The sequence below is a fragment of the Monodelphis domestica genome, chromosome 5 (genome assembly GCF_027887165.1).
Source record: "Monodelphis domestica isolate mMonDom1 chromosome 5, mMonDom1.pri, whole genome shotgun sequence".
Classification (NCBI taxonomy): Eukaryota; Metazoa; Chordata; class Mammalia; order Didelphimorphia; family Didelphidae; genus Monodelphis; species Monodelphis domestica.
Window position 1 is genome coordinate 171062634 of NC_077231.1, and position 14229 is coordinate 171076862.

Below are 14229 nucleotides of genomic sequence, written 5' to 3' on the forward strand. Positions count from 1 at the left end.
GGTTTTATTTTTCTTTTTGACCTTTATCTTGTATTATAGTATCAGTTTTAAGACAGACGAGTGGCAAAACCTTGGTTATTAGGGTCAAGTGACTTGCCCAAGATCACACAGTTAGGAAGTGTGTGAGGCTAGATTTGAACCCTGGTTTTTCTGACTTCTGGCCTAATGCTCTTATAACTGTGCTACCTGGTTGCTCCCCTCATTGGCACTGAACAAAATTTGTAGTTTGATTTTTTTTTTTAGTTTGTGTGCCTATTTTCCTTTCTGTTTATGCCCCTTAGAGAGAGAGTACTTCCCTTTTAGGCCTTGCTTTTACTTTCTGCTTTTTTGCCCCAATCTCAGAATTCTAAGTCTATAGAAATTAATTTTATAGTCTTGCTTTTTAATCTTAACCCTTCTATATATTTCTAATTATGTTCCTCATATAAGATTATCATTTTAATCTCCAAGTCCTGTCTGAACCTTCTCATGATCATGGAGAAAAAGAATAATTCTACCTAATATATATGTTATTTATTTATTTGTTTTTTTTTTTGAGCCCTTACCTTCTGTCTTGAAGTCAATACTGTGTATTGGCTCCAAGGCAGAAGAGTGGTAAGGGCTAGGCAATGGGGGTCCAGTGACTTGCCCAGGGTCACACAGCTGGGGAAGTGTCTGAGGCCAGATTTGAACCTAGGACCTCCCATCTCTAGGCCTGGCTCTCAATTCACTGAGCCACCCAACTGCCCCCTATCTAATATACTTTTCATATTCAAAAAATGACTTAAAACTTCCATGACTGCTATAGAATTGTGTCCTTACAGGATACACATACAAGAAAACTAGCTAAAGATAATTGCTTTCAACTTTGGTAAACTTAAGATAATAGACCCAAATAAGTGTTAAACATTTTAATTGATTAAATAAATTGCTTCATTGAGGTAAATTTTGTTCAGTCAACTTCATGTTTACAGTGCACATTTAGAGTTCTGTGTACATGAGGATAAGAGTGGAGCACAGATAGGGAACACTAGCATTGTGAAAATTCCTCTGAATGAATGTATACAAAAGTAGAAAATGAAGTACTTTGCTGAGATACCATTCAGTGGTTAAACTGTGAAATTGAATTTAATGTGAATAAGGTTTTTAAAAATAAATGAGTTTACCTTTGTTAACAACTTTTTGGGAATAACATGTCTTCAGCTATTTTCCAAATGAGAATTTTGTGCAGTGGCATTAATATTTAATGTGAAATAACTTGTCAAAAGGAAAGGTTGATTCAAAGAACATGGCCTTTAAATTTAAAATACTTTTTTTTAGATCATCTCCTGTACACATCATAGCTACTAGCAAAAGTTTACATTCCTATGCACGTCCTCCACCAGTGTCTTCTTCCAAGGGTGAGACTACTTTCTCTAATCATCATTGGAAAGATGAAGGATCAGTCAGACATGAAAGGGTGAGTTCTATTCATTAAGACTAAAAATGTTGACAAAAGAAACTATACTATTTTTTTCCATTAATAAAATAACTTTTCTTCCTCTGATTTGTTTATGAAATTATATATAACTTAAAATGTTGAAGTAATCTTATTTTATTAGAGATGCAGGTTTGATTTAGGAGTATTAACTATAAAGTACTAGTACATTTGGTGATAGTGGGGAAAATATAGCTTCCAAGTTAATTTAGAAATGAACTTTAGGGGACTGTTTCTGTTTAGAAAATCGGTCAGGTGAGAGGATACTACATTTAATATGAATATTAATTGCAGGAATTAGTAACTGATATAAACATTTATTTATTTCTTTTTAGGCAAGTAGTGAATCAGAATCTGGAATTTTCTGCATGTCCTCCCTCTCAGATGATGATGATTTGGGATGGTGCAATTCTTGGCCTTCCACTGTCTGGCATTGTTTTTTGAAAGGTAAGAGTATGTGGTGTGTTGTTTTGCAGATCCTGTCCTTGTAAGATACTATTTCAATATTTGGCTTCTTTTTTGTATTTAAATTTTAGGCACACGTCTATGTTTTCATAAGGGATGCAATAAAGAATGGCAGGATGTTGAAGATTTTGCTAGATCTGAGAGCTGTGATAGTGAAGATCTCCCTGTGAGTACTCAAAAGGTAGGACTTTAGTTATTTAGATATTTCTGAAATACTATTTTCATTTCCCTAACATAGAATCCATGAGTAATTTTTATTTTAATATAGCACACATTTTAGGTGTTACTATTCTTGGTAGTGTATTTATCATTGTATACCCTTACATAATAGTGGGACGCAATGGATGGAAGGAGTTATAATTTTTTTTGCCTTAAAATTAATTTGCTTTTGTTTAATAAACTTGGTTTTATATACATCACAACAAATATCCCAATTTCATATTTGGGTGGAGGGGGATGGCACATTAGTTTTAAAATAAGTAATCTACAAAGTAGAAATTCTCATCTTTAATTACTTGAGAATTAATTACATTCATTTACTTCCTGAAAACCTCTAAAAAAGCCAAATTTTATAGACTATTAGTCAACATGTATATTTCATAGTGTACATATTTTCTTAGGGTTATGGTTCTGATGGTCTAAAGTTGTTATCTCATGAAGAAAGTGTTTCATTTGGCGAGTCTGTGCTGAAGTTGACTTTTGATCCTGGTACAGTGGAAGATGGTTTACTTACTGTTGAGTGTAAACTGGACCACCCTTTCTATGTTAAAAATAAAGGTAAGGTAGAAACGCTTAACTTCAAAGCAAATATTTTAAACACTTCTCAATGTTCTATGACTTTGGTGATGTTTGTGAACTTCAAAGGAAAAGTTCATTTCAGTAACATTTGTTTTAGGACATGTTACATGTTTGTTTAACAGCAGATCATAAAGATAGGATGGTCTTTTTTATTTAAAAGTGACTTTAATGTTTATTTTCCTGTTATCTGACATATTAAAAGACATTATTTGCAATTATTTAAACTTGGGTTTTTTTTGTTGCATACACATTGTTATTTGCTTGTTAGTCAAGCTTGTTAGTTATTTGACACTATCTTCTGTCATTTATTTGCCCATTAATGAATATAAATAAATGTCTATACATTTTTCCTTTTATATAGTTATAAACTTTTTGGGGATAGGGAAATGGGGATGGGATCAGACCTGTGATTTCTTTGTGTTTAGGGAACTTTCAGTGACAAAATTCTTTCTTCCAGAGTAATTAGAAAGCTTTTCTGCAGCTCAAGAGTCTTAGAGAGTTGCATGGGGCATTGAGGACTTCCTGATTCTTGGGCTGGCTCACTGTCTTTATACTGTACTGCCTCTTAATCTTAGTCATATAATGTCATATTTATATAGTGTTGAGGCAGTGCAGCTAATTGATAATTCAATAGAATGCTAGGCTTAGAGTCAGGAAGGCCAAATTCCACTTCTGAGATTCACTACCTTTGTGACTCTGGGCAAATCACTTAACCTCTTTGTGCCTCAACTCCCTAGGATTTAACTAAGTCCTAGATTGGTCATAGACTCTACTGACAAAATATAGTCACATGTAATGATAGTATGATGTCCTTTGCTTCTGCTTTCTTTCTTTCCTTTTGCGTCATAAACCTTTATGAATGTTTAAAATTCATAATTTTAACATCATTTTAGCATTCCATTCTGTTACTATACCATTCAGCTATTGATGAACTGTTGAACATTTGTTTCTAATTCTTTGTTGTTACAAATAATTCTACTCAGTAAGTTTTTTAAACAACTATTTTTAATAAGTCTTAAGAGTATATTATCCCTGATTGCCCTCCAAAAAAATTACACCAGCAGTAAATGTATGGGTATTATCTGATGTGTTCCAGTGAATAGTGGCGTCATAATTAGATAATTAGAGTTACCAAATGTACCATACTTGAATCAATAATTTTTAGAGAAGTAGAATATGGTAAATGTATTTAAATAATATTATGAAAAACAATTTAATTTTAAGTATTTGAGAAAGTATTTACTGGGCTAAAAATCCTGGTGTCATCATCATGAATGTCAGTTATCATTTTATGGTATTTTTTTTGTTAACATTAGTTTTATGGAGGAAATAATTACTTAGTGCTAATGACCAGCATCAGAAATAAATAAATATATATATATATTTGTTTTTTAATTAACAATTAATTTGACACTTTGTAGTTAAGATGTAACAGAAAACTATCTGTAAGCAAAAAGGATGCTTTTGGGGGAAGGGGAACAAAAAATTAGGTATAGCATCAGCCTGCTTATGTTACTGTTATATATAACTATAGGTTGGTCATCATTTTATCCAAGCCTGACTGTGGTTCAGCATGGCATTCCATGCTGTGAAGTTCATATTGGCGATGTATGTCTACCTCCTGGACACCCCGATGCCATTAATTTTGATGATTCAGGTGTTTTTGATACATTTAAAAGGTAATCTTGGACTCCTCCTTTTTTAAAAAAATTTTTAAATAACATTTTATGTTAGTTGCTATAGTATTAAGATGAATATTTACTGGGGCATAAACTGACTTTGAATACCATTATCAAAAATTGTTTAGGAGAAATTATAAAGAGTAATAAAATTAAATGAAAGTATTAGGGTAAATAAAATAACATTGCAGTCTGGAGAGTTGTGTAGCCTTTGAACTTGTATGAAACATATAAGATTTTAATTGTATGATTCATTCAATAAGCATTTATCAAATTACTAATATGTGCTAGTAGACATTGAGAATATAAAGATAAAAATGAGAGCTCTTTTCCTCTAATAACTTATATTGTGTTAGGGAGATAATTTGCAAAATAAATAAAAGTAATCTAGGAGGAAGGGAAGCAGTAGCATTCAGAAAGGCTTCAAAGAAGAGCTGGTATTTAACTAGAGTTTTGAAGGAAATGAAAGATTGGGGTGGTATGGGGAGACCGTCAAAGCATAACTCTCTAGGGAACAACAACAAGGAAGCCAGTCTGTCTGGACCCAGAGAGTTTGTGAAGGAGAAATATATAACAAAATTAAGTGTGAAGGGTTTTAAATGTCAAACAGAAAGAAGTTACATGGTCAAACTTTTGCTTTAGACCAGCAGTTCTCAACCTCTCAATTTGTAGCAATGAGAACACATATAATGCATATCAGGTATTTGCATTCCAAATCATAACTGTAGCAAAATTACAGTTTTGAAGTAGCCACCAAAATAATTTTTTGGTTTGGGGTCACTATAACATGAGGAACTGTATTGAGGGGTCACGGCATTAGAAAGGTTGAGAACCACTGCTTTAGACCATCCCTTTGGAAGTATTGTGGAGAATAGGTTAGAGATGGGAAAGAATAATTAGGAGGACATTGTAGTAGCCCCAGATTAGAAGTGATGGGGGGCTGAACCTGGGAATGGAAAGAAGTGAAAGATGTGTAGGTAGAATTGATGAGACTTTGCAAGTAGATATGTGGAGTGAGGAGAAAATGAGGAATCAAAAACTTGAGCCATGGAGAAGTTGGGGGTGTACTTGTCAGAAATAGGAAAGTTTGAAGATGACTTTTTTTTTTAGGAGAAAGTAAATTCTGTTTTATTATCTCAAGTGTACTTATCTACATGTTGTATTCCCTCCATTAGACTGAACATTCTTTAAAGGTAGGATCTAGAGTATTTTTCATGTATGAGCATCTAGCTTGATGCCTTGCAAATAATAGGAGTTTAATAAATGCTTGTTGAATTGAACTAAACAGATTGGCTTTTAGGAGAGAACAAATATGTGTTCTTTCTTTCTGCCTGAGCAAAAACATGGTAGAATTAATACCAAGTCATAATTTCATTTATTATCTTCTGGTGATTGGTCCCAGAGAGAGGGACTGCAGGTGAGTAACCAGTTGTACTCCACTGATATCTATTGTCAGGTATCAGAAGAAATTGAGGAAGGCTGTTGCTTGTTAGGTAGGCCTCAGGTAAAGAACTTAATGAACAAAAGACATATTGTGAACAAACAAAGATGGGTTTAGTCTGAATCATTGAAGAGAACATCCAAGTTGATGTGATCAGAGATACATTTGAGTATCTTCCTGTGTATTAAGACCATTTTCCTTATAGCCTAGATTCTCTGAGACAATGAAATATTGAAGCCTAGAGTCTATACTTATTTTGTAGCTGAATTTCTTCTTAAAGCAAAATAATTTTAATTATAGAATAGACTGGTTCCTTTCATTAGAGGCTTCTATAAAAAGGGGAAATTAATAATTTGACTTAAGAACTTGGTAAAATAATGGGAAAGTCGTTAGAATTTTTATAATAAAAATAATAATAGAATTTATTAAATCACAAATCATTGTACGAATATTGTCTCATTTGTCATAAGAACCCTGAGATTACTGTGCTATTTTAACAGATCAGGAAACTGAGGTAAACATGTTAAGTCCAGGGTCACACTAGCTGTAAGTGCCTGAAGCTAGATTTAGACTTGCATTTTCCTGACTCTAGGTCTAACACTGTATCATCTAGATGTCCCTTGGGAGGAGTGAGTTCTGAACTTTGGCATGAGTTCTATTTAGGAAAAGAACAAATAAAAAATATCTTCTACCTGTGGAGTAAGAAAGTGATGCAAATGACAAAGACTAAAGGAGAAATCTAAATTGTTTCTCAGCCAAATGTGAAATAAGGAAAGGCACTGAAAAATTTCTAGCTATCTCACATCTGGGGAAAACAATAAATTGATGTGACGAATGCAATACTTTACTGGTACACAATGGAAGTTTAGATGTTTTAAGCATATCTTAATTGGCCTTACCTGAGGCATTGATAGTTAACTACTTTCTGAGCATCAGACACATTTGAGACTTCTTTTTTCCCTTGGTAGAACTGGAATTTCTGTTAATGTTTATTAAAACAGACTTTTATTCTTTTGAATTTCTAGCATTAGTAAATTAAAAAATGGTTTTTAGAAAATTGATGTTCTATATATTTCAAAGTTTTTTTACAGGTCAAAACTATAGAAATTGCATAATCAAATATTTAACTATTTTTAGTTACTTGAGTTTTCACCCATTTATAAAACTGGAGGACCTTAAAATCTTGGGGTGGAGGAAACCTGAAAATTTGAATTAGTGATATGTAGTACTGGTGCCACTAGGGGGCAGGATTATCAAATTTTATCAATTAATGGCACTTCAGGTTTTGGGTATTTCAAAATACAATTATTTTTCATGAACTAAGAAAGTTGGAAGAGAATATAAGTGATTTGCCCAAAGTAAACCAGGTAAATGACAGAGGTAGGCTTTGAACCCAGATCCTCTGTTTCCAAACTCAAGGTCTAGTAATTCAAGATAGTAAATGAAAATTCTAGTCCTGACTAAATTTGATGTTTTTTTTCCAATACAGATTATAATTTGGAGTTTATTTAAAAAGGCTTTACTAAGATATTCAAAGAATAGTTTTCTTTTTCTATTGCTTATCAGACTAGAGGAGATTCATATTTTTATAAAACTCACAAACCTTAAAATCTTGATTTAAAAGAAAAATGTTGCATTGGTGTACAAACTAACCATTGCTTATTGTTTAGCTATTTCTTATCTTATAAGCATCCCATAACATTTGAATTTTGTAATATCCTGTATTAGTAAATTTATCTAGATGTCAAGTCCAAAAGACTTAAAAAATAATTACAAACATGATAACTATCAAGTAATTTGTATTTAATTTAAGTCTGACCAGAGATATCAGCTAGTAATCTTGTAAAGTAATTTTGAAGGAAGAACATATTTTAAAGTAAGATTTTCTGAAGTTTTTGAATGTTACGATGTTAAATCATAATGTGTGTTTGAATATCCTTTGGATGTTAAATGCTCCAATGAAAATTATTATTCTATTTTAAAGATTTATTTCCCCACTTTAAGTGTGCTATTTACAGTAGTGGGTGACAATCACACATATTTAACTTTTTCTTGATTTTTATTTATAACAAAACCCAATGGTCTGCTAGAAATGTTCAATTATTCTTATTTTGACAGATCACTTGTTTTCTTGATTCATTGCCAGGTTATTTTAAAAGAGTAGAGAAGCAGGAAGTGGGAAGTCAAGAAGAATTGACAGAAGGCCTAATAGTGTCAATAGTAAAGACACTTGTCATACCTAAGCCATTGTTTATATTAGTGGTGGCTCTCTGTGTTTGTATGATTCTGATTTTATCTTGCTTGAGTTTATTATAAGCAATGTGTGCTTTATCTGAAAATCATTAGGGAATGCACATCACTGAATTTTTCAGATAATTGAAGCTTTGTTGTAATTATTTAGTTGTGTCTGACTTTGAGATCCTATGTGGATTTTTCTTGGCATAGATACTGGAGAAGTTTGCCATTTCTTTCTACAGTGGATTAAGGCAAACAGAGGTTAAGTGACTTGCCTAGGGTCACATAGCTAGTGAGTATCTGAGACTAGATTTGAACACAGATCTTCTTTACTCTGGGCCTACCACTCTATCCACTGAGCTACCTAGTTGCCTCCAATGGAAACTTCACCTTATTAACAGAATCTTTAAAATTGCAATAAGTTTCCATTGAAGTCTTTCTAAAAATATATCAAAGAGGAATGCTAATTATTTAGTAAAATACCTATTTAGACCATTAGAGGTCAATTAAAATAAGTACCATAGACTACTTTATTTTTATATTGTCTATATAATTTTTCTAAAGTTTTGCTATCGTTGTGCCTTTTTATAAGGACTCTTAACTTTTTTTTTTTTGTCATGGACATCTTTGGTATTTTTAGTGAAACTTGCAGACTCTCAGAATAGCATTTTCAAATAATTGAAATTTCAGTTATTTAAACTTTGAGACTAGTGGGGGGAAAAAGATGTAATTTTTTTTTCCCTCTCCAAGTTCATGAATTCCCACAGAATCTAAGGGGTCTATAGGTATAAAACACATGACTTGTGTAGCCAGATTAAAATGTAAATGGGAACTATTAAACAAAATAAATAGACATTACAAGGTAACATTACATTTTAAAACTAAGTCAATATGCAGCCTTCAGGAATCCTTACTTGTGGATCAATGGCCCTTGTTTTTATCTGCGTTTGACACCATTGCTCTAGAAAAATTCTATCCCTTTTTCCATGCCTCCTTACATGATTTGTTCCTAATCTGTTGTGGTTTAGAAAACCAGGTAAATAAGTTTGTTGGAATTAAAATGAGTTCTGAGTAAGGGACTGAAGAATGTTCCTTTGAATGAAGTTAAGGAGAATTAAAGGAATTGATATTCTGATATCTTGACTGATCAAAAGCCTCAAAAAAGAGGTTCTTGATAGTATTCTGGCAGATGATCTCCAGATAACTCAGCTATTCAGTATAATCAGTTTTAAGGACAGTAATATCATTAATGGGTGGTGATATCATTAATGACTGAATGACTAACAAATACTAAATATGGCATAGAGAAAAAGTTTATCTGTTAGATGCTGAGGGCAAATTAATTAGTAAAAAAAAAGGACAATGCATATTTGTTGAATATACATTTGTTATGTGCCAAGCACATCAAACTAAATGTTGGGGAAGCTAAGTAAAAAGTCTTCTATTGGGAAAATACAACATGTGCCCAAGCAAGTAAAAACAAGATTATTTGAGAACAATCAGAGTATTAAAAATTAAGGGGAAATGTTTTGCATTTAATTATAGCCATTTTAATAATATTTATTTTTATAATTCTAGTTATGACTTCACACCTATGGATTCTTCTGCTGTTTATGTGTTAAGTAGCATGGCTCGTCAGCGTCGTGCATCTTTATCTTGTGGAGGACCGGGTAGTCAGGACTTTGAAAGATCAGAATGCAGCAAAAACTGCGCCTCTGCTGGATCATCACAGCTTTCTTCTGATTCTTTGTATAGTAAAGCTGTCAAAAGCCACAGCTCAGGGACTACAAGTACTGTGAGTGCCACTTCTCCTAACAAGTGCAAAAGACCAATGAATGCCTTTATGCTTTTTGCCAAAAAGTACAGAGTTGAATATACTCAGATGTATCCAGGGAAAGATAACAGGTAAGCAATTCTTTGTTTTGATTTTGACAGTGTTTTTTATTAAAGTTCATCATTACTTGGATGTTTATCTGTACCTTCACTTTTATTCAATACATATTTGTTAGGGTCCTACTATGGTAAGTCGTTGGAGAGAGAAAAAAATGAAAGTCCTTTTCTTCAAGGAGATTATGATCAATTAGAAGTAATATGAATACAGATACTTAAATACAAAAATATACAAAGTAGTTTCTTTGTATGAGGTGACATGTAAAGTGAGCCTCGGAATCCACTGTTGAGATTTCCAAAAAGCGGGGGAGTTACAGACATGGGGGATAGCAGGTTGACCATTTTGACTCTATTATACAGTTTCTAAAAAAGGAAGTGATAATGTATAACTAATCAAGAAATATAGAAGAAGTAAATTTCCTACTATGGTTGAATGGGAATCTGTAGCTTTATAAGAGACATCAGTTGCATGGATAATGACTTGGTATTAAAGGTATATGACTATATCACCAAGTCCCCTGGAGAGCGATACTATTCATAGAAGTTCTGGTTCTCATTATTAAAACAGGTTCCTTTTAGTGTGTATTTTAACAGTACTGCTAGAGCTTGAAACCCCCCGGCACTGATGTACTACACAAATCTGTCTAGACATGGATATACAGGGATTCTGACAGCAGGTTGTTTTGTAGGGAAATGTAATCACTCCTCCTTCTTCCCTCATCTCTCTCCCCCACCCCCCCGGTGAAGATCTGTGCTTTACAATAATCATAAAAGCATAAAAGTACATGGAGAAACACAATGAAAATACTGGCAAATGGGTTTTTAGGTATGTTTTGGAATTTTTTTTTTTAATAAAAACCCTTACCTTCCGTCTTGGAGTCAATACTGTGTATTGGCTCCAAGGCAGAAGAGTGGTAAGGGCTAGGCAGTGGGGGTCAAGTGACTTGCCCAGGGTCACACAACTGGGAAGTGTCTGAGGTCAGATTTGAACTTAGGACCTCCCGTCTCTAGGCCTAGCTCTCAACACACTGAGCTACCCAGCTGCCCCCTGGAATTTTTTTTTTTAAGTGAAATATTATACTGAATTCTTGATTGGACATTACATAGATGTTACATAATTACCAGCATTTGTGGCAGTTATTACAAACTCATTTTAAAATTACAACTTTTTAGGTATATTTCTTAAGCAGTTGAGATTTCTTTTTACAAAGTTCTTTGGTTTCTGTCTGGTAGAGAATCTATCTAAATACTGAAAATTGACAGTAGTGTTCCCAAAATAGAAATGGTAACAGATGATAAGACCTAAGTGATACAAATTTTTTTCCCTCTCCCCTCTCAGAGCCGACATGCAATTCCACCAAGTTATACAAATGTTACCACTTGACACCTATTTCCATAGTGTTCATTTTTTTTTCCTTTTAAACATTATTTTATTTGGTAATTTTCAAACAGTATTCATTGGAAACAAAGATCATTTTCTTTTCCTCCCCCCTCCCACCACCCCTCCCATAGCCGACACGCAATTCCACTGGGTATCACATGTGTCCTTGGTTCAAACCCATTTCCATGTTGTTGGTATTTGCAATTGGGTGTTCATTCAGAGTCTCTCCTCAATCATATCCCCTCAACCCCTATAGTTAAGCAGTTGCTTTTTCTCGGTGTTTTTACTCGCACAGTTTGTCCTCTGCTTGTAGATAGTGTTTTTTCTCCTAGATCCCTGCAGATTATTCAGGGACATTACACCGCTACTAATGGAGAAGTCCATTACGTTCGATTATACCACAGTGTATCAGTCTCTGTGTACAATGTTCTCCTGGTTTTGCTCCTTTCACTCTGCATCACTTCCTGGAGGTTGTTCCAGTCTCCATGGAACTTCTCCACTTTATTATTCCTTTTAGCACAATAGTATTCCATCACCAACATATACCACAATTTACTCAGCCATTCCCCAATTGAAGGGCATCCCCTCGTTTTCCAGTTTTTTGCCACCACAAAGAGTGCAGCTATGAATATTCTTGTACAAGACTTTTTCCTTATTATCTCTTTGGGGTACAGACCCAGCAGTGCTATGGCTGGATCAAAGGGCAGACAGTCTTTTATCACCCTTTGGGCATAGTTCCAAATTGCCCTCCAGAATGGTTGGATCAATTCACAACTCCACCAGCAATGCATTAATGTCCTGACTTTGCCACATCCCCTCTAGCACTCATTACTTTGCTGTCATGTTAGCCAATCTGCTAGGTGTGAGGTGATACCTCAGAGTTGTTTTGATTTGCATCTCTCTGATTATAAGAGATTTAGAAGACTTTTTCATATGTTTATTAATAGTTTTGATTTCTTTATCTGAAAACTGACTATTCCTGTCCCTTGCCCATTGATCAATTGGAGAATGGCTTGATTTTTTTGTGCAATTGATTTAGCTCTTTGTAAATTTGAATAATTAGACCTTTGTCAGAGGTTTTTGTTATGAAGATTGTTTCCCAATTTGTTGCTTCCCTTCTGCTTTTAGTTACATTGGTTTTGTTTGTACAAAAACTTTTTAATTTGATGTAGTCAAAATTATTTGTTTTACATTTTGTGACTCTAAGTCTTGCTTGGTTTTAAAATCTTTCCCTTCCCAAAGGTCTGACATGTATACTATTCTGTGTTCACCTAATTTACTTATAGTTTCCTTCTTTATGTTCAAGTCATTCACCCATTCTGAGTTTATCTTGGTGTAGGGTGTGAGGTGTTGATCCAGACCTAATCTCTCCCACGCTGTCTTCCAATTTTCCCAGCAGTTTTTATCTAATAGTGGATTTTTGTCCCAAAAGCTGGGGTCTTTGGGCTTATCATAGACTGTCTTGCTGAGGTCACTTACCCCAACTCTATTCCATTGATCCTCCTTTCTGTCTCTTAGCCAGTACCAAATTGTTTTGATGACTGCTGCTTTATTCATTTTTGTAATAGAACAATCTTTTAAAACCCAAACACCAAATCACATGCCCATATAAACAAGTGATAAATCATATGTTTTTCTTCTGTATTTCTATTCCCACAGTTCTTTCTCTGGATATGGATAACATTCTTTTAAGTCCCTCCAGATTGTCTTGGATCATTGCATTGCCACTAGTAATAAAATCCATTACATTGGATCATTTCACTCTGCATCAGTTCAGGGAGGTCTTTTCCAGTTCATATAGAAATCAAGCAGTTCATCATTCCTTATAGTATAATAGTATTCCATCACTATCATATACCATAACTTGTTCAGCCATTCCCCAATTGATGGATATTGCTCATTTTCCAATTTTTTTTTGCCACCACAAAGAACATGGCTATGAATATTTTTGTACAACCCTTTTTTATTATCTCTTTGGGGTACAAATCTAATAGTGTTATTGCTGGGTCAAAGGGCATGCATTCTTTTAAAGCCTTTTAGGCATAGTTCCAAATTGGCACACAATTAAAAAAAAATGTTACATTTTCATTATCAAGAATGTTTAAGTGGGATAATGCGTCTGAAAATTTAGGGAAGTTCATCTTTTAGATGTTCTTTACACAAGTGGGGATTAGGGGGCAGAGTCTCTCTAAGCAAAAGCAAAAAAAAAAAGCATAAAAACAATAAGTTCCTTTTTTTTTTCCTCATATGGTCTTGTCAAGGATGTTTGGTGGGGAAGGGAGAAATAGCTTAGTGACCTGGCTGGCTGATGTAACTTAAATCAGCAGGAATATTTTTGAAAATATTTAAAATTTGCTGATTAACCACTTTAGCTAGATGAAAATTTCTTTTCCTGAAGGATATTTCCTTAGTTTTTAACTTACATTTTTCACTATCCCAAGAAATTAAATTTAATAAGGAAGAAATCAATATGTTCAAGAATTAAGAGTATCCTTAAATTAGACATCTTACTAAACTTTCTAGCTAATATGACAAAATTTTACATTCACTTTATTTTCTTAATAGGCTTTTCTCTTCATGTTTGTGAATTACCGTTTTTTAGACTTAAAATTTAAGAACTTCACTTTGTCAAATTGCTTATAATTTTTCCTTCTTTTGTTCTCCACCACCCCAATATTTTCAGTTCCCCTTCTTTCTTCCATGTTTTGTTTAGTTGTGTTCTAACAGCATCCATTGGCTTCTAAACTTGCTTCTCCATGGTTTGTTTTAGCAAACTTTATTCTAGAATGTGTTCCATTTGTGACTTCAATTTTTCTTTTAAGGATTTAGGAGGGATTCCAAAACTGGCATAGAAGTGTTTACTTGTCCATCTTTTCTTTCTGGT

At 33.7% G+C, this 14229-nt stretch overlaps 1 protein-coding gene across 2 annotated transcripts in view; it reads left to right on the top strand.

The window, feature by feature from the left end:
• Positions 1 to 14229, top strand: part of HBP1 (HMG-box transcription factor 1) — a 32392-nt gene that overhangs the window by 10254 nt on the left and 7909 nt on the right. The window contains exons 4-9 of one of the 2 annotated variants that reach the window (XM_056799522.1): positions 1300 to 1438; positions 1792 to 1903; positions 1993 to 2102; positions 2542 to 2698; positions 4254 to 4398; positions 9653 to 9979. In XM_056799522.1, coding sequence (XP_056655500.1) covers positions 1300 to 1438; positions 1792 to 1903; positions 1993 to 2102; positions 2542 to 2698; positions 4254 to 4398; positions 9653 to 9979 — 990 coding nt within the window. The remainder of the gene's footprint in view (positions 1 to 1299; positions 1439 to 1791; positions 1904 to 1992; positions 2103 to 2541; positions 2699 to 4253; positions 4399 to 9652; positions 9980 to 14229) is intronic. The other variant, XM_056799523.1, reaches the window with a different exon arrangement.